Here is an 18,614-nt window from a genome sequence, read left to right on the forward strand (position 1 = left end):
GCACCCATCACTTTGTTTGCTAATTGTTGAGAGGCTGTTTTTTTAATTATTTTATTTTAAAAAGAATTAGTATTTTATTTTATATATACCTTCATATTATTTAAAGTTATTAAATAATCTAATAATAATTTCCATTAATTATCTAGAATAACAATTGTATTTATACATTCTAGTCGTTATACACGTTTTAATGAAACATTTTAAAATTTGCAAAAACAATAAAGGGAATTATGTACAAAGTATAGAGATTTTCAATGTTTTAGGACAATCACAAACATAAATTTACGACCATGCCCCAGCAGGACTCCAACCCGTGTCTGTATTTTATCTTGAATCATGACGGTACGGATGCAGCATCTTTAAAAATAATTGTGGTTTGGAGATCCGGCTACTTTTGGAACTATTAGGTAGCCTGCCAACATCCTACTGAGAATATCTAACACTTGGGACCACAATGATTTCTAAAGTATCCTTAGCGATGTCGGTTGCGAAATAAATTTCGATATCAACCACCTAAAATTCACTTAATATGAAATGGATAAAAATATCAAAACAAAAGTTATGTATTTCAAACCCCTAAGCTTTTGATATACATATTTTATTTTGCTACAAAAAGTTCGATAGTCTATTTGTAAGAATCGATAATACAAAAAGATTTTGGTATCCCTAGGTAGGGATGTTCGAAACATATAATATATGATTTAGATTAAAAGAAATATATATAGACGAACACGAAATGTCAATACTAAACGACGCAAAATTTACTTAATCACTGCGTGGATAAAAGCCAAAAAAATTCGATACTCCCCTAAGAAAACCCTTAGTTATTATATCGAGATTATACTTTACATCTAAAAGTTCGATACTTTCATTTACAGCTGTCGATAAAAAAATGACTTCATCAAAAATATCTCTACATATCTCTAGATAACCTCTAATATAGACTGTTTTATATTGTGGAATAAATGCTTTGTTTTCCAAATTTTAAGAATAACTTAAGTAGTTGCATAAGATGAATAATAAGGAGTTGCTGTTAACTTCATCACAATTATCACAACAATTTTCAGCATGTCTGTGGGATTATAATACTAAAAATGTTTTAAAATTATATAAAAACGGTGGCTCTATTCCACCTAAAACATTGGATGTTATTGAGCAATCTTATATTTTAAGTGCTGAAATTGCCAAACCTTTACTTCATGTTTGGCCATTGAATAGTCAGGAAATAGATAAAAGTATTAAGTATGGTACCTTTTTCTGTTATATTTCAGAAAATTTTACTTTAGAAATATTTTAGGCTTATTCTTCCGGGACCTGCAACTTGTCTTTCGATATGTCCAAAAAATACATATTTAGCCGTGGCTATTGATACTAAATTATACATTTGGCAAATTAGCTCAGGAAAATTAGTTACAGTGCAACAAAGACATTATCAACCAATTACATGTGTTAAATTTTCAAGTGATTCAGAATATGTTGTAGTTAGCGGAGAAGATGGTATTTTGGTAAGAAATTAGTTTACTTAAGTATTTGATTAGAGATTATTACATAAATTCAGTTAGTGAATGTTATTGATAAAATGTGCATATCAACTTCTTTATTAGGCATTTATGAAATAATTTTTTCAGGTTGTATATTTACTTGCAGATTTAATTGCAATTTATCACAGTTTATTGAGTCAAAGTAGCATAGGACAAGTTGAACCTAAATATATAAAAAATGATCATTCAATGCCAATAACTCATATTGATTTAGGTGAGTTAATAAGTATTAAAAAAAATTAATATGTAAGTATTGATTATGATATGTTTAAGGTGTTTTTGGTCGAAATTCCCGTATTGCAACGTGTTCAGTGGATAGAACATCTTGTTTGTATAGCCTATCAACAGGGGAACTTCTTTTAAAACTAGTTTTTCACACCCCTCTTACAACTATCTTAATTGATATGCCATGTTGGAGACTCTATGTAGGTTCAAATTCTGGACATATAAGATATTACAATCTCAAAAATCCACCAAGAACCCTAACTCAATATGTTCAGAAGCGAGAAGATTATGACTTCATAGGGCATAAAGATAAAATTGTTGCTTTAGCACTAAATTTACAAAACAACATTTTAGCTTCTGGGTCACTTGATAATTTTGTATATACATGGGATGTTTTTAGCAAACAAATTTTGCATAAATTTGAACACAAATCAGCAGTCACAAATGTGAAATTTGTAGCAAATTATTCGAATTTCTTTGAACAAAATTTTAAAGTTGGCATTATTGTCAAACCTTTAGAAAGAAACATTGATCAAGATTCTGATGATTTTATAATTTCTACTATTCAAAATGAAGACATTCAACTCTCTGATGATGAAAGTAGCACTGAGAAAGAATTGTTAAGAAAACAGTGTGAAGAGGAAAATACTAATTTAAGAATAATAAACACCCAGTTATATAGAGCAGCAATTAGTATCAGCAAGAAATATAATAACATAAATAATAAAGACTAAGTTAAAAATTTTATTTTTAAGAATTACATTTATATTTTATAAAATCTTCGTAAGAGTATAATTGTGTTTTATTTATAATAATAGCTATAAAAAGATTACTTTTTTTTAATTATTTGTGGGCTATATGAAGGACTCGTTGCTTGTGATAATAATTCTGCATACATATCTAATCTCCTTGTCATCTGCCAAAACAATTTAGAAAAGTATGTGTGATATTCAATATTTTAGTTTTTTAATTACCTGGAATCCCCAATGATCTTTTACTTGTCTGCATAAATTCAAGTCAACTTCAGTAACAAGTAATCCATTTCGTGTTCTTGATAAACCCTGTACATATTAAATTTAGAAAGTTATGTCAAGCCCTAATAATGTCCAAGCAAACTATATATATATATATATATATATATAATAAATAGACTCAACACAACAATTTGCTACTAAGCTTTAGTGAAACAATAATGTGTTACATTTTTTAATAATAGCTTACCGGAGTTCTAGATCCGTTCGGGGCGGCAACATAACTAGACCCATAGAAGTGTCCAAAGTCACGATGTGCCGGTTTGCCATCCCCTGAAGTAAATTCATTGTCAAATACCTCAGTTCCAACTCTGTTAATAGCACAAGTAAAGTAGCCATTTGCAATTGCAGCATTTCTGGCCTCTATTCCCCATAATGGTTCACTTAGAGCTCCAACCTAAAAATAGCCATACCTATTAATGAATGTAATTGTTATTTTGTGATTATTTTACCGTTGCTGATGGATTAAAAACTATTTCAGCACCATTGAGGCCAAAAGCTAACCAGTTTAGAGGGTGATGTCGTCCATAACAAATGTTGATTGCAATTTTTCCATAGACAGTCTAAAACATCATAAAACATTTGAATACTGAATTTCAAGAAATTTGTATAATTTTTGTACTTCAAAAACAGGGTGACCTGTATTTCCTTCAAAGTAGTATGTTGATTCATTAAAATCTCCTACACGAGGAATGTGATTTTTTCTATGTTTTCCCAAATAATCTCCAGAATTGTCTATAACCACAGCTGTATTCCATAAAGTATCTACTCCATCTCTTTCTAATATAGGAGAAATTATAACCATATTATATTCCTTAGCTAACTATAATAAAAAAAAATTTAAATTAAGCCTGGCACTATGTTATAAATAAACTAGTTAAAATAAAATTACTATGTAAACATACATTTTGTAGAAGTTGAGTTGTATGGCCATTTTCCGCAGATTCAGCATATTCACACCAAGGAATTTTCTCTCTGGTACAGAACGCAAATGGCATATACCATGCCTCTTGAAAACAGAATATATTGACTCCTATTTTTGAAGCCAATGCTATAACATTTTTTGCCATTTTTTGCATTGCATCTTTCATTTCACTTATCGGTGAACAAGCTAAAATTGGCAACTCATGCTAAAATAGGAAAAGATCACTAATATTGAGTAAAAGTAGAGAATACCTTATACTACTTGGTATAATCCTATTCTGACTTTTCTAGGCTTTCTTGTTTGTTCTTCTTGAGCTGGTATAGAGTAGGCTTTAAGTTCAATATTGTATTGATTTGCTAAATCTTTAGCGGTGGATGATATTTCAAGTTGACTACAATATAACATAGTAATAGTAATAGTAATTTAGTTATTGTATTAATATTACGGTGTTGGATTTCCATATAAGACCTGACAGACCTTCTTATAATCATCCTCGTTTAATGCATTTTGCAATATAAGATCTACACTTTCAAACTCCGGAATTTTAGCCATGTTATTAGTGCAAATACCACGATTAAAAAAAATTACGACTTACACAAATTATTCAACAAACCAATTTACTAACATGAAATATCACTTCTAAAAACTTTAAACCCCAAAAGTTAAAATTATTATGTTTTTAGATACCTACTCGTCGATGTTTTAATCTTATTTTAGCTCTTAACACAAATGTTTATTGCCTATAATTATATTTTCATCTTCTCAACAGTGGCGTCTCGTCGAATTTTAACGAAGTCTTAATGTTGAAAGGACTTCCCACATTTATTCACTTATATATATGTTTTGTATTACATATGTATTATTTTAATATCTTAAATTTGGCACAAATGAACTATCAGCCATCTAGTCTATCGTCATTTTCTTATTTAGTATTAGTAAGTTAAATCTAATTTAAATTTAAAAAAAAGACACTGTCTAACGATCCGGTTATATCTAGTTTAAATAAAAAGTATTTCGTAATTACCACTAAAACATAACAAAGACAACCTTGAATTGTTGTTATGGCTGGTAATTGACGTCTTAAGGAGTATTTTATTGTATAATAAAAATACATATAGATGTAGAACTTAAATTATATTTTTTAAAATCATTACTATTATAATGATAAATACAACATTCCAATAAAGAAAATAAATACCTAGAAGAGTAAGACTATCTGCGTTTATACGGAAAAGTCAACAGCTAATACAAAGTATACTTGTCAAAATGGCATTTAAGTGATCATGTAATAAGTAAAATTACTTATTCTATAATTTCATAAATTTCTAAATAAAAATATTTAGAACAACCAACATTAAATACTATTATAATAAATGACCTTTCTTCCTTGTAGCAATGTATTATACCTAATTATACATTTTAAATATCCAGAATATCTTTTGCATAACTTAAGAAATATTCCGTTTTTTTTAAGTACTTTTTCACATTTTCAACAGATTCATGTTGCACATGTGGGAAGAATTCATTAGGAAATTGTTTTGAAAATCCAAATTCATTTTGTTTTAAATTGTTAGGTTTTTGTTGAGCTTGTTTGAATAAATTTTGTAAATCAGTTAAAGCACAGAGAATATAAAAATTTTTTTCCTGTACATTAGGACCTTTTAATATTTTACTGATATCATCCCTCATTAAGTCCAAGTTTTCAGAGTCTGTTAATATCCAGTCACACTAAAAATATGGAAGGAATAGTATTGGAATATAAAATGTTGTGATATTTAAAAATATGAAATTTATGACATTTTCTAAGATAATACTTACATTTATACATTCTTGTTCTACACTTTTTATGCTGGTTTCACTATCTTCAAAATTATGTCCTTTTTTTAAAGCTAGTGACACTGTAGAAATACAGGCTACAGCTTCATGTGCAAAATCAGAATGTTCACCATTAAAATATCTGGCAGTAAAGGCATAGGCGCATAAAATATTTATTAAATTGTATTTAACACAGGCTGCTGGAGTTTTGTTCTACAGAAATAGATAGGTTAATTGTAACTTGAACATTAAATGGCTTGTAATTTTACTAGCCATAAATATTTAAATACCAAAAATAATTTATAAAAGAAAATAAAAAAATATTAAATATACAAACAGATTGTGCTATTAAATACATTCTTTTGAATATCTTTTCTAACTCCTATCTATTATTTATATGCATTATTAAAGTTTAATATTGTATTTTAATTTTAAGTTTCAATCCCAATAAGTGCTTTACTGAATGTATTTAAATAGTTTGGCTAGTAGAGTTTTAAAATAAATGAAAGTACTTACAGTGATACTCAAAAAGTCTTTAATATTATTTAAATTGGGACATTTACTTTTAAAATCACTTTCACCATTGTCATTAAGTTCAGTTACATTTTTTTCTCTGAATAACCACCATGGTTCCCAAGATGGAATTAATTTTGCTACATCTTCTGTTCTAAATTAAATACAATTTGAATTAAAATATATCAATTTACATTCAATATTATTTGGTAAAAACTATGTGTAAAAAACAATTAATTCAAATATTTTCTTTATTTATTTCTTATATATTGAAATGGTATTATGTTATAACAATTAAATCTAATCAATATGCATATACATAATCATAAACTAAAATAACTTACTTTAAAAATGCAACAAAATCCTGTTTTTCATCTTCTGTAAGTTTTTCCCACACTTGTTCTGCATCATCCAAATTTACACCTAAAAACTGATTGTGTATATGCTGTTAGGTTATACAGAAATAAAATATTGACCTGCTAGCCTTTCTGTTATATCTAAAAAGTTGTCATCATCTGAATCTAAATCCTCTTCAAGATCCTCAATGTCTACAAATTGAGAAAATGGACCAATATCATCCAAATCAATATCACTGAAAATTAACCTAGGTCTAACTCTATTTAAAAAAATTATAATTTTGTTTTACCCATCTTCTTCAGGATCTGAACCAGGGATCCTGTTATTTTCATGTGTTCTTTGTAATATTTCCATCATTTTAGCTTTTGCATCTATATTTATTTTATCTAAACCTAGATCTTCTAATACACTTTCTTTATAAAAGTGTTCAGAGCATTCTAAATGTGTTTCAGCTTGATAGCATGTCAAAGAACAATATAAGATGTTACATTTTGGACATGAATATTTGGCTAAGGCATTGTCACATCTAAAAAAAATAAAAGATAATTGCAGAAAGCCCAATTTATTTAGAAATTCATTTGTATAAGAAAATACATATTTTGGTAAAAATATAATACTCATTTTTAATTCGCTAATAGTTGCGTGTATTTTAAATTAATACTTACATTTTACATGTATTGGTTTCATCTAACTCAATAATTTTAGCACTGGCCATTTTCTACCCAAAAAAAATTTAAATAACGGCGCTGTTCCCTGGGAAATATATATATGTAAATAAGTTTCGCAAAATACAGAAATGAAATATTTGACATTTAACAGTTAATCATGATAATAGTTCAAATGTCTAAAGTGTGTTAATAAACGTCTGAATATATGTATATTGAGGAAAATATATACAATATTTGTTTACTGTATTATTTAAATAAATTATTTTAGTAGTGTGTTAATGTTTCAAACATTTTAGATTTTTATGTAGAGAACGCATTGCAGAAAAGTGTAAATATGTATAAAACTGAATTTTGATATACGATAATGGAGAATATATTTTATATATGATTAAATTATTTACATTTTACGGATGTCAACCATGGAGGAAAATATTGATAATTAAAAATAACCAAAGCCTTCTTTTTATGTCAACAAAAAGTTCTAAATCGAAAACTATCGATACTTTCTTTCTTCACTGAAAATTCTTTTAATAACCAGGGAAGCAATGTCAAAAAAAATTCAAATATATATATATATATATATATATATATATATATATATATTTATTCTTTCCTTCTTTACCCTACGTTTTTGATATCGATATTTTAGTTTGGCACTCCAATCAAAAAAATCAACTAAAAAAAATATCGAAATTTTTGGTCTTTGACTGTTATATCGATATTTTTGATAGCTGAGAAAAAATTAAATATCTTAAATATTTTAATTATTTTTAATAAACCTAAATATTAAATAATATATTGATATTTTTGAGCGGAAAAGAAATTCAAGAAATATGTTGTATTTTTTATATTCTTTTTTCCTAATGTATATCTTTATTATGGCAATTAATTCAATCCGAGCGTTCATGGTCATGATATATTTTTGTTGTTGTATTAACCATAGTGCCAACCACAAAACATAGAAATATAGTCTGTATATTTTATGGTGCCAACCAAGCCAATATTACAATAATATTCTCTGCACTTATTATGTGCAATAACATATTATATACAGTAAAAGTAAATATTCTATCAAAATATCAACTTTATGGTAATAATTTATTAGTAAAAATATTTTGATAATATATAGTGCCTAGGAAATGCTGAAAATAAATATATTCTACAATAAATGTAGTATAATAAATAAAACAAAGTAATATTTATTTAAATTTATATTTATTTGACACCATGTAAAACTTTGAAATGGTTAATTTTAAGATTAATATATAATCTTAAAAAAGAACTGCCATGTTGCTCATCGTCTTTAAGTAATAAGTCAGTAAAAATAAATATGGCACATACATCTAACATTGTTTTTAATTATATTACCCACATACAATTTTAAACATTCATTCACAAAATTACATCAGAGTATATCTAATAGTATGAAAAAAGGACTTTTTCGAATTTGTACTACAAAAAAGGTTATACAGATGGGTAGATCTACACCACATATTTAGGATCCAAAAGTTAAAATTACAAACTGACTTTCATAACATCTTTTCGACTATCTTTGTAGTAAAAGTCAATTAATTTTAGTTAAAAAGCAAAATAGAGAAAATGTAAATAATTTTACTTATATTTTTAATTAAAATGAGACAAAGATCTATACAATTATGACAATATATATTATAGACTTTGAATCTATTGTTTTTATAGTTAGACATTTCGCAAGAGCCAGCTTGTAGTTTTAAACTTTGCTATATCTTAAACTTATAAAAGGTTGTCTACACATACGAGACACACCTTATATATGAGTAAATATTAAATTTACAATAGGTTTTTACGTCATGGTAAAAAATTCACTCTTTTTTGAACATATAAATTGGCATTTTAAAGATATATTACCTAATCAAAGATAGCGTCAAAGATAGATTTTAATGAAACCATACAGTTTTTTAAAAATTTTCATGAGACAAAAAATGTGTATTTAATAGGTAATATCTTTTTAAAATCCCTTATCACATATATTGTGCGCTTTAACAAAAAGACAAAGCTTAAAATTCTCCATTCCTAGTTCAAACAAAAATATATATTAAAGAGAACCCTGTTTGTATTGCTATGAAAAATGTTATTTTCCTTAGTGTTAAATTAGAGTTACTGGATTCTATTACATCTTTGTTTTTGTCTATACGTTTCGTTTAATGTTCAAATAAAAGTATGAATAAAATCAAATAAAAGATTATAACATTAACCTATTAAAGAAATACTTTAATAAATTCATTATACAAAACAGAACTGAAATATGTAACGAGAAATACTATCATCAATTATATATCTTATTCATATTTTGTTTTATTTTTTTAAATATATTTTTTAATATAAACATTTTTAATAAATATCCATTTAATACAGAATCAACAAAAATATAAAAAATATAAAAATATTTACAGTTAACTTTTTCTATAGCTAAAAATTATCACATGTAAAAACAATTTTTTAGCTTAAGATTCGCTTAACACTGAACCTAATACAAACATCTGAATTATTTTCAATAAATTGTTTTATAAAAAACATGAATGATTAAGTTGCAAGAAACATTATCTATATTTTATACTGCCTCTATGAAACATAAATGAAAAATAACACATTACTCTTATATAGAACAAAATGTTAAATGATTTTGTACAAACTATGTATAGATCAAAAAATACGTTATTTACAACTTTAAATTGCAATCGTTTTCTATTGTGCAAGATTAACCAATCGCAACGTTATTATTAAAAATCATTTATTATAGTAAAGAGGTCGCAATGAAAGGACATTATAGAAATCTGTAGAAAAATACTATATCTAGAAAATAGATTTGTTGTGGAATAGTCACCAAAAAAGGAATGATTGCAATTTGTTTGTACTAATTATTTTTCAACTAAAAAGTATATTTACTATATAGAAAAAAATGTGCCACAAAATAATCAGTTAAGAATAGAAAAGATTTTAAACTCTCTAAATGCAGGTAGATCAAAAAAAGTCTTATATAAGGCTTGTATATTTTAATATATATGGATGAGTTAACCCTCAATTATATTTTAGTGTTCTTAATCGACTACTCATTATATTAATTGAAAAAATAAAGTTGTTACATCCCATACTTTAGTTTTATGTTGCTTTAATTAAGCCTAATAACTAATTATTAAAACATATAAAATTAAACTGCTAGTAAAATATTTTAAAGGAATTCTCAAATAATGATAAATTCCATATAGCTTAACTAAAATAATATTGAAAATGATTAACTTTTAAATTTACTTCTTAGGTGATTAATTCATATTCAATTACAAAAAACTAACAATAATTGTGTTATGAAATTTAAAGAACTGAAATTATGCTATATCTTTCATTAACTATAAAAAAAATTACTTAAATAATTTAGTAAATGTATAACAGAGCTACAAAATACTGCCGATATATATATTTCTTGATCATATATTTGACGTTAATTGATTTAAATTATCCAATAAAGATTATAATATATAGTTTATATATTTTTATTCAATGTCCATGGTAGAATGAAAAGGTGAATACTTGGGATTGATATTTTATATAAGTATGGTGTTAGTCAAAGTATTTGTAGTTGGAATATAAATTGTATACTAATCATTGTGAAATAGTTCTTATATAAAAATTATTGATGAATATTGAGGTTTATATCATATCAAAGTCGTTAATGTCGCCTTTATATAACTTTTTTTGATAAATAAATGGTATTAATGGCACTAGTAAATAAAATAGTTTTGATATAAAATATGTTTTGATATTTTGATATAATACAAAAAATATTTAAAATATAGTTAAAATAGAATTCAGTATAAATATTTTCTTAAATCTTTTACAATGTGTCACAGTAGAGACTTAAAACTCTATGTATTAATTCATATTGTTCAGCAGTTTGTACCATGCCACCCCTGTTCAATCTAAGAGAACACAAAATGGCCAAAATATCAACTTTGTTACTGCGCCTCAATTGTTGTATACCATTCAAAATCGCCAGAAAACAACCGGTTCGGCCTATACCAGCGCTACAATGTACGACTATTGGCAGTTTAACATGTTCCGTGGATTTTTTCCTATTGTTAATGCCGGGCTTTGGTTTTAACGGATACATTTCCCGTTTTAACTGGCTCTTAAATCCGCTCGTTTTATTAAGATGTCCTAGTTTCGAATCTAAGCTACACCTATTGGAAAGAGTTTCTTTATTGAAGTCAGATATCGACCCTTCTCGACTTCTTGGATTACTCGTACTCGGTTCACTAGGTACATCGGTTCGGCACGCACTGCGTTCGTGATATGAGGTACTTTGATGACGAATATCGCACGTATATGTATTTTGATCATCAAGCGATATTCTATGGTCAATATCAGAAGTCTCTTTGTTAGATTTATTTTGTAAATTAGTTGAGAAACTAAAGTTATTTTGGTTTGTACTTGAATAAAATGTTTCCGTTTTAACATCAACTTTCTCACAATACATCGTAGAACAATCATTACTTCTTGTGGTATATGTGGTTTCTGTATAATCCACTTCGCCATGGTAAGATTCTATATCCATTGAACTATTTGTACTAATAGGAATATTATTAACCTCTTGGCAAATTTCAATTTGATTAGTCGACTCTAATGCCGTGCAAGAATTACTTGCTTCGATTGCTTCATTAAAAGTGAATCTACTACCATTTTCGTTACTACTTAATATATTTGTACTAATATCTTCACAATCACTATGTTCGCTAGCGTTCAAATTGAGATCAACAATTTCGTTATTCTCCTGTTTGCCGTCTATAATGCTCAAAACGTCAATGGCAATTTTCAACACTTGTTCGGGAGGAGCCTTATTGTGATCGGGCCATTTGTTATACCAATAATGATGTATAACTCTAGGTTCAACGTTAGTATCAGTTTTCTTCAGTTCTAACAATCTGATCTGACACTCATCCAGTTCCCTTTGGCTGACAAACTTAATATGATATTTTCCAAATGTAACTTCATTCTTTTCTTCAAATTCAAAAATTTCAGTGACACATTCTGCAGGGTTTTTTTGGTCAAAGGTGAATTTATCAAATTGTTTTACGGTTTCAATATACAAGAATGTCGCTTCACTTATGTCTGTTTTCTTACCAAGTGGAAAGTACAATTCGCATTTGTTTTTACCTTTCTCCACTAAATTGGTGAGCATCACGATACATTTGCACTGTAAAACGAAAAATACAAATAAAGATGTGTACATTCTTTGATTTTTGATAAAAATATTTTTTTTATATTCATGCATATAATTTTAAAACGGACTTCATTTTGAGGAATTTTTTTTATTATATAGAAAAAGCATATTTTCAAGTTACAGTCGGTTCAAGTCAATCAACCCAAAATAACTTGACATTTGGTGTATCTTTACATAAATAAAATTTGTGGAAGATATTAAATGTTCTATATAGGCCTTTCCCAATATGCTTCATATATACGTAGAGAAGTGACATATAGACAAACACCAGTGTTATACGACAAAATCAAGGTCGTGTTTTTACAATGACTTATGGTCTTGTTTGGTTTAATGTGTTAATAAACTGGTAATTTCATAAAATACAGAGCATGAGCTATGAACCATCAATATTTTACGATTTTTTTTATTTATATCTATTATAGCATTATTTTTTACGACACATGTAATCGAAGAAAAACTTGTTTGTCATTGAAATACTATATATACATATTAGATTGTAATTATAAAAATTATTATTCTTGCGTTCAAAATGCATTTTTATTTCAGATATCCAATATGAAGTACTTACAAAAATGCCTAGTTATAAGTTATAAGTCAGTAGTCATAAGTCATATTAACTGTTATTCCCTCAAAATATAAAACAACTTGCTATATTTAACTTACTTGTGAATACCAAACCATTTCCCAAAAATCTATACATGTATTTGATAATGGTCCTTGTGTAGCAATATAAGCTGTTTCTATGTAATCAGGGCCCTAAACATATATGGTTTTAATATATGTTATGCATATTATGATATTGTTTCATACCTTGATAAAGTTAGCATGTATATATCCGTTATTTGGAGATAAAAGAACTCTACTGTGCTCATTAGGGATGATGCCATTATAACGGTTTTTACTTTGACTGCCAGAAACATAACATTTCTCTGGTAAGTTTATTGGGACTTCCCAAAACTCCTGATGTAATGTCGATGTTCTCTATTAAATACAACTCATTAAATTAAGCAGATGCAAAATTAAACAAAGTTATTACCTCACAAGCTCCCTTTAGATCTAAAACAGATAACATATTTCCTGCTTTTTTTAAGTATTCAATGTTTTTCAAATGAAGTTTTAAGTCATCTGATACATATTGTGAATCCTCCAAATCAGGTTGTCTTGAAGATATCTCTCTTTGGTTAATGCCTATAAAAAATTTAGCAATGTTCAATTATTTAAAATATGTATTGGCTTTATAAAAAAGTATGTCAGCAGTTCAATAATTATTGATCAATTTGTTATAGCTTTTGGTAATTCTAGCTTTTTGTTAATTAGCATATAAAGTAGAGATGAAATATCTATAGATATTTCATTATTTAGTATTTTGCAATGGTACATCCAACTTTTAATGGTAATAAAATTTTAACCAAACTAGAGTTATAATGATAATTTAAATTGAGGTATAATTAATAAACTTATAGAAAAGAAGACTATTTTGTGATGTAGGCTTGAAGCTTTTTAAAAAATGCCCTTTAATGGCGATTAAGGCTGTTTATACAAGCTAATTCTATTTTATGTACAATATTAATAACAGTACCTTTACAATGTTTATTTTCAGATTCTTTGTTTTCACTTTCGCAAAATCTACAATGCGGTACATATAAATTTTCATTTGATAATGATTTTCTTCGAGATTTAGAGCAATAACTACAACGTTTTAAATTTTGACATCTGGAATTCCATACACTCATTTTTGGAACAGATTCATAGATTGTACAGTTACCGCACGTTTCTTGAGATTTTCGTCTGTCTGTATTGACCTAAAATAAAGAAAATTTTTATTTAATATTGCTATATGTGGGTAAAATTATGTGTTAATTTAATACAATTTTCTTAGTATAACAATACTACTGAACATTTGGTTGAAATAAAAGCATGTATGATTGTTAAATTAAAAAGGTGTCCCTTTACAAACCTTTTTATAAAAAATTGACAATTTTGCAAAAATTTGGTTCTTGACTTGTAACGACCAACTTTATTGTGAATATCGTTACTTTTATTTTTTGCTTTATAATTGTTAAAACTTAAATATTACTTTATATATTTAAATAATTTTTTTATTTACCATATTAATATTTAACTTATTCATAATTACGAAATAAAATGTTTATCACATTATTTGATTACTTATTATAATAGACAGATAATTATTTAATATTACCTTATTTACATTTATCATATTATTACATATTTGGAATAGATTGTATATTTCCCAGAAAATATGTAATTGATAAGTTATTTAAACTGCACAAAATTATTATAAATGCATTAGTTGTTTATTAATTGATGGAAAGTATGTAGAAGCTGTATAAGGAAAAGTTACTGAAAAGATATATTACATTGATTATCAGCAATCTAAAATATCAAAAACATCTTTTTATATGTCCATTAATTACATTTATAAATCTATGAATTATATTGAATGCTATTTATTGTTTATGAAGATTTTAGCTATATGATATGCAAACATGACATACAGCAAGCTATCTTTATATTCAAAAGAAAAAAATGTGTTGACATACCTTGACTTCACTTTTTTTGGCATGTGCACATTTTTCAACTGAACTTGTTGAACTTAAATATAAATTTGAAACACTTTTTGCGGTATTCAGTCTATTGAATGGCACAGATTTTATATCAGGAATACTCTGGGTAGATCCCAAATCAATTGTTAAGCTAGCATTTGAACCTCTTCTTTCTAGTAATCCTTTGGCACGAACTTTTTGAGGTTCTGGTATAGGGCAATCAGAAAAGTCTTGTAATGCATTAATCTCTGGAAGTGTCTTTAGAGTTTGTGATCCACTGATACTGTTGTTTGATGGAAACTTTTTAAGATTAGAGGTAAAACTTGGAGCTAATGTACCTTTTGGTATACCATCATCCAAATCACATGATAATTTATGTTTGACTTGTCTTTTTGGAGTATTAGGCATAGAAAAAACATCTCTTGACACCTACATAAGCAATATTAACAATACATTCTATACATTGTATAGTGCTTACTTCTAATGTATTAGATTGTGGTTGTGGCTCACTATCTAAACTAACTGCCTTAAGTTTTCTTGATAATGTAGGAGTCTTAGGACTCTGGACAACAAGAACAGGCTGTGTATCAGTCGAAAGTGTAGACTGATCCTTCAAATCAAGTTCCAGAAAGTTTCTTTCCTTTTTACTATAATTTGGTGGTGAATCCATGTTTTCACTGTGTTCATTTGTACTATCCTCCATAATGATACTTTTAAATTCCTAAAATATTAATTTAAGAACACATCAAAATATTGGTTTATTATTAAAAATGTGAATGTGTATATCTAATAAAGTAACCAAAACAGATGAGCACAATCAAGGCTATCAACACTCATTTGTTTATTACCTTCCTGGGTCACTGATCACAAATAACTCAAAAAGAACAAAAATGTACACACTATTTTCAACGTTTTTCACGCTATTTTACTAGATCATTTGAGTCTATTAAAACTGGTGATGTCAATAGAAAAATCCTCAAACATCTTACGAATATTTATGAGTATTTCTTGACAGGAAATTTAAGAAAACCGTGGCAAGAAAATTCGGCCATGTCTACTCGAATTTGTAAACACTCGGGCTAGTAGAGTAGGTCATCAACGCTCGCTAGATTTTCTCAAAGAAATGTCAGATGATTAGATCAATAAAGCTACAATGCATGAATGGGACCAATAATTATCAATGAGATAACCTGCTTCCTGTGATAACAAGCGATTTCATTATTGAATATCACCAAAACATACAACAAATATTTAAATCAAATTCAATTTCAGTAAAAAACATTGAAAAAACACTATATTTAAACGAATTTTTATATATCCTTGTTTAACTAGTTGCCTAATAGTAATAATATTTAGTGGCGCTCTCTATGTAAGCTAGGTAAAATATACAATAATGCTATTCTTAGTATCTTGCTTTAAATAAAAATATCTAATATTACGTATTTCTGATATACCAGTAAATAAAGGGTATATTGCTGAAAATTGGTTACTATATAATATTTGATTAATATATTATTAAATATTATCGTACATGTGAAGAATAATATATTTACCTCATACAAGAAAGTATGAATGAAGTTTCATCTGTCAAATAACGTGGAAAACACAGGCTGTTGAGGAAAAGTTCAAAAGTTTGGTGAAAAATGTGAAAATTGTGTCTTAGTTTACTAAAACGTTTTATAGTGAGAATGTGCTATTATCTATAATGTTATTAATGGAAAATGGATACTATAGCAGCAGATTTAACCGCGTTTTTAGGTAGGTTCTGTTTATACTAATATGCGAACTTTTTACAGAAAAACAAGAACAGAAAATATGTTGAAATTTATGTTTATTTAATTCCTGATTTGTCGTGATTGTTTTCTTTTATCTGCTAGTGTCTAGTGGCCTTATAGGATATTGATGTCTACAATGTCAAAAATTATATCTTTTGTTGCATGATTTAATAAATAAATTGGATAATAAGTTCTTAAATGTTCCTTTCTTTCCATTTAAGGGGGAGTATGTTGTGTTTTGTAGTTAACATTTTATTTAATAATAACAACGCACGACGTTAAGTGTAGATTTATATTATTTCAATAGATGAAGTTAGACGATAATACTCGGTTGAAATGTATTAGAATATTATGTTTACTTTTTCTATTATTTTGACGTGTCCAATACGATGACCATGGGCTCAACAGGTGGGCTTTGTGTTAAAATCATATGATCTATTATCAATTTACACTAGTGTGATCACATCATTTTCTACAATGTTCAGAAGATTTAATAATAGTTTAATAACAATTAATTTGTGTTTTGTTGTTTGAATCTTGAAGTTTTTCAAGCAGTTTTGTATCTGAAAACTATATGAAAATGTGTAGAATAAAATTAATATTATTCCAAAATTTTATATTAATATATACAATTGTTATATTATTTATGTCAATGCAAATATATTTGTGTTCAGTTTATCTGATGTTTATTTTTTTTGTTTGCATAAAGTGACCAATGAACAGTTATCTCAAAGCTAAGCGTAACATTTTACAAATTATATTTTTTAAGTACGCAATGTTTTTGAGATTTGACTTTTAGTAATATGATCCAGTCTAGTCTATAATATTTTTAATATTTTATTTATAGCCATGAAAATACGTCACAAATTAAGAATTTATCGCAGTTCTATGTTAATTATGCATAATATAATACATTTATATATAATTAGTGATAGTATAAAATATTGTGTCACAGACTGTGGATCTGGAAAAAGGAAAACAATAAAGAATATCGACATGAAATCGTGACCAGCTAGGATTTGAAATTCAGCATTAATAATAAAACAATCTGAGGAATGTATTAAATGTCGCTAAAATGGGTTTGTCCGTGCAGAAAAAACATGCATTTAAATAAGTTTTTGTTCTGCGGACAGTTGCGAAGGTCATCTAACTTTGATATGATGTTTGAGAACAGGTTGATTTTTTGTCATCGATGCATTCGACATGGTTTCAACGAATGAACAAATGACATATTTTTGTGACAGACATGTTTCATATTAAGATCAATAAATTATCTATAGCTTACTGATTTAATATTTTAATATTGGATTTATAACGTTTTTTTTGTTACGAAGTAACATGTAATTTTTAGGTATTCTTTGAGGATTGATACTTTCGGAAAATCATATTAATTTTAATTAGAGGTTTTAGAGGCAAGATTCAGGTGTTATTAATGAGCACAAATTGATTTTGTCTTACTAATACGATAAATATGACTCCCATGAGTAAAAACTAGGAAATAAGAATATACACTGAATTAAGAAAGTATCAGGAATTGATCATTTGAAAACCCAGGTTAAAGGGATCGTCAATATTCTTTTTGTCTTGAAGTTCCTGTAACAGACCTTTATACTGATGAGGAGTTTAAACATTATCTGTTATATTTTGCCGGTTCATCTTAAGTGTGTATTTCGATTTAATTCTAGTAGCGCCATCTATGTGTCAGGCCGGGGACTTTTCAATTGACCTGTTAATACGCCGTGTCGGACCTTCCGTATAGGATATATGTAAGTTTGAGGTCTTCCAAATGCGATGCTTAAAGCAAATTCTACATGTTTCTCTCTGATATCCTATTAGAAATGAAGTCATTTGTTTAAGGTGCGCCAATCAGAACACAGTTGATGAACAAATTCAGTGGCGCAGATTGGCACTTGTTTTTGGCACAGTAGTTAGTTCAACGTAAC

At 27.3% G+C, this 18,614-nt stretch overlaps 5 protein-coding genes across 6 annotated transcripts in view; 2 read left to right on the forward strand and 3 right to left on the reverse strand.

The window, feature by feature from the left end:
- The first annotated feature begins 895 nt into the window (after positions 1-895).
- LOC143192839 (WD repeat-containing protein 18) lies at positions 896-2,555 on the forward strand. Its single transcript, XM_076398566.1, has 4 exons — positions 896-1,242; positions 1,298-1,505; positions 1,629-1,755; positions 1,815-2,555. The coding sequence occupies exons 1-4, from the start codon at positions 1,013-1,015 to the stop codon at positions 2,498-2,500; spliced, it is 1,251 nt and encodes a 416-aa protein (XP_076254681.1). The 5' UTR covers positions 896-1,012; the 3' UTR covers positions 2,501-2,555.
- Positions 2,497-4,535, reverse strand: pyd3 (beta-ureidopropionase pyd3). The gene is made up of 9 exons (XM_076398567.1): positions 4,414-4,535; positions 4,168-4,368; positions 3,984-4,113; positions 3,703-3,927; positions 3,420-3,620; positions 3,250-3,360; positions 2,988-3,194; positions 2,741-2,827; positions 2,497-2,682 (listed from the first exon to the last, which is right to left on the reverse strand). The coding sequence occupies exons 2-9, from the start codon at positions 4,272-4,274 to the stop codon at positions 2,596-2,598; spliced, it is 1,155 nt and encodes a 384-aa protein (XP_076254682.1). The 5' UTR covers positions 4,275-4,368; positions 4,414-4,535; the 3' UTR covers positions 2,497-2,595.
- A 304-nt stretch (positions 4,536-4,839) lies between these two features.
- LOC143192841 (zinc finger HIT domain-containing protein 2) lies at positions 4,840-7,229 on the reverse strand. Its single transcript, XM_076398568.1, has 7 exons — positions 7,073-7,229; positions 6,697-6,933; positions 6,527-6,642; positions 6,395-6,473; positions 6,054-6,204; positions 5,541-5,750; positions 4,840-5,450 (listed from the first exon to the last, which is right to left on the reverse strand). Exons 1-7 carry the CDS (start codon positions 7,120-7,122, stop codon positions 5,142-5,144), a joined length of 1,152 nt encoding a protein of 383 aa, XP_076254683.1. The 5' UTR covers positions 7,123-7,229; the 3' UTR covers positions 4,840-5,141.
- Positions 7,230-8,273: 1,044 nt separating this feature from the next.
- LOC143192838 (uncharacterized) lies at positions 8,274-16,154 on the reverse strand. The gene is made up of 8 exons (XM_076398565.1): positions 15,745-16,154; positions 15,375-15,617; positions 14,894-15,325; positions 13,909-14,131; positions 13,366-13,517; positions 13,140-13,310; positions 12,993-13,085; positions 8,274-12,302 (listed from the first exon to the last, which is right to left on the reverse strand). Exons 2-8 carry the CDS (start codon positions 15,597-15,599, stop codon positions 10,944-10,946), a joined length of 2,655 nt encoding a protein of 884 aa, XP_076254680.1. The 5' UTR covers positions 15,600-15,617; positions 15,745-16,154; the 3' UTR covers positions 8,274-10,943.
- A 197-nt stretch (positions 16,155-16,351) lies between these two features.
- Positions 16,352-18,614, forward strand: part of LOC143192835 (uncharacterized) — a 47,851-nt gene continuing 45,588 nt past the window's right edge. The window contains exon 1 of one of the 2 annotated variants that reach the window (XM_076398558.1): positions 16,352-16,654. In XM_076398558.1, coding sequence (XP_076254673.1) covers positions 16,618-16,654 — 37 coding nt within the window. In that variant the 5' untranslated portion in view covers positions 16,352-16,617. The remainder of the gene's footprint in view (positions 16,655-18,614) is intronic. The other variant, XM_076398557.1, reaches the window with a different exon arrangement.

The sequence above is a fragment of the Rhynchophorus ferrugineus genome, unplaced genomic scaffold, assembly GCF_030347505.1.
Source record: "Rhynchophorus ferrugineus isolate W39M unplaced genomic scaffold, kcgeb_rfMv2 rfM3, whole genome shotgun sequence".
NCBI lineage: Eukaryota > Metazoa > Arthropoda > Insecta > Coleoptera > Curculionidae > Rhynchophorus > Rhynchophorus ferrugineus.

Bases quoted from the DNA above. Each gene is read 5' to 3' on its own strand.
- LOC143192839 (XM_076398566.1), top strand. From the start codon at position 1,013: ATGAATAATAAGGAGTTGCTGTTAACTTCATCACAATTATCACAACAA. The intron at 1,243-1,297 runs GTATGGTACCTT...GAAATATTTTAG, and splicing joins GAAATAGATAAAAGTATTAA to GCTTATTCTTCCGGGACCTG. The intron at 1,506-1,628 runs GTAAGAAATTAG...TAATTTTTTCAG, and splicing joins GCGGAGAAGATGGTATTTTG to GTTGTATATTTACTTGCAGA.
- pyd3 (XM_076398567.1), bottom strand. From the start codon at position 4,274: ATGGCTAAAATTCCGGAGTTTGAAAGTGTAGATCTTATATTGCAAAAT. The intron at 3,621-3,702 runs GTATGTTTACAT...TTTTTATTATAG, and splicing joins CAACTCAACTTCTACAAAAT to TTAGCTAAGGAATATAATAT. The intron at 2,828-2,987 runs GTAAGCTATTAT...TAATATGTACAG, and splicing joins CGAACGGATCTAGAACTCCG to GGTTTATCAAGAACACGAAA.
- LOC143192841 (XM_076398568.1), bottom strand. From the start codon at position 7,122: ATGGCCAGTGCTAAAATTATTGAGTTAGATGAAACCAATACATGTAAA. The intron at 6,205-6,394 runs GTAAGTTATTTT...TATTTAATTTAG, and splicing joins GATTTTGTTGCATTTTTAAA to AACAGAAGATGTAGCAAAAT. The intron at 5,451-5,540 runs GTAAGTATTATC...CCATATTTTTAG, and splicing joins TAGAACAAGAATGTATAAAT to TGTGACTGGATATTAACAGA.
- LOC143192838 (XM_076398565.1), bottom strand. From the start codon at position 15,599: ATGGAGGATAGTACAAATGAACACAGTGAAAACATGGATTCACCACCA. The intron at 13,518-13,908 runs GTACTGTTATTA...AATTTTTTATAG, and splicing joins TGAAAATAAACATTGTAAAG to GCATTAACCAAAGAGAGATA. The intron at 13,086-13,139 runs GTATGAAACAAT...ATATATGTTTAG, and splicing joins TACATGCTAACTTTATCAAG to GGCCCTGATTACATAGAAAC.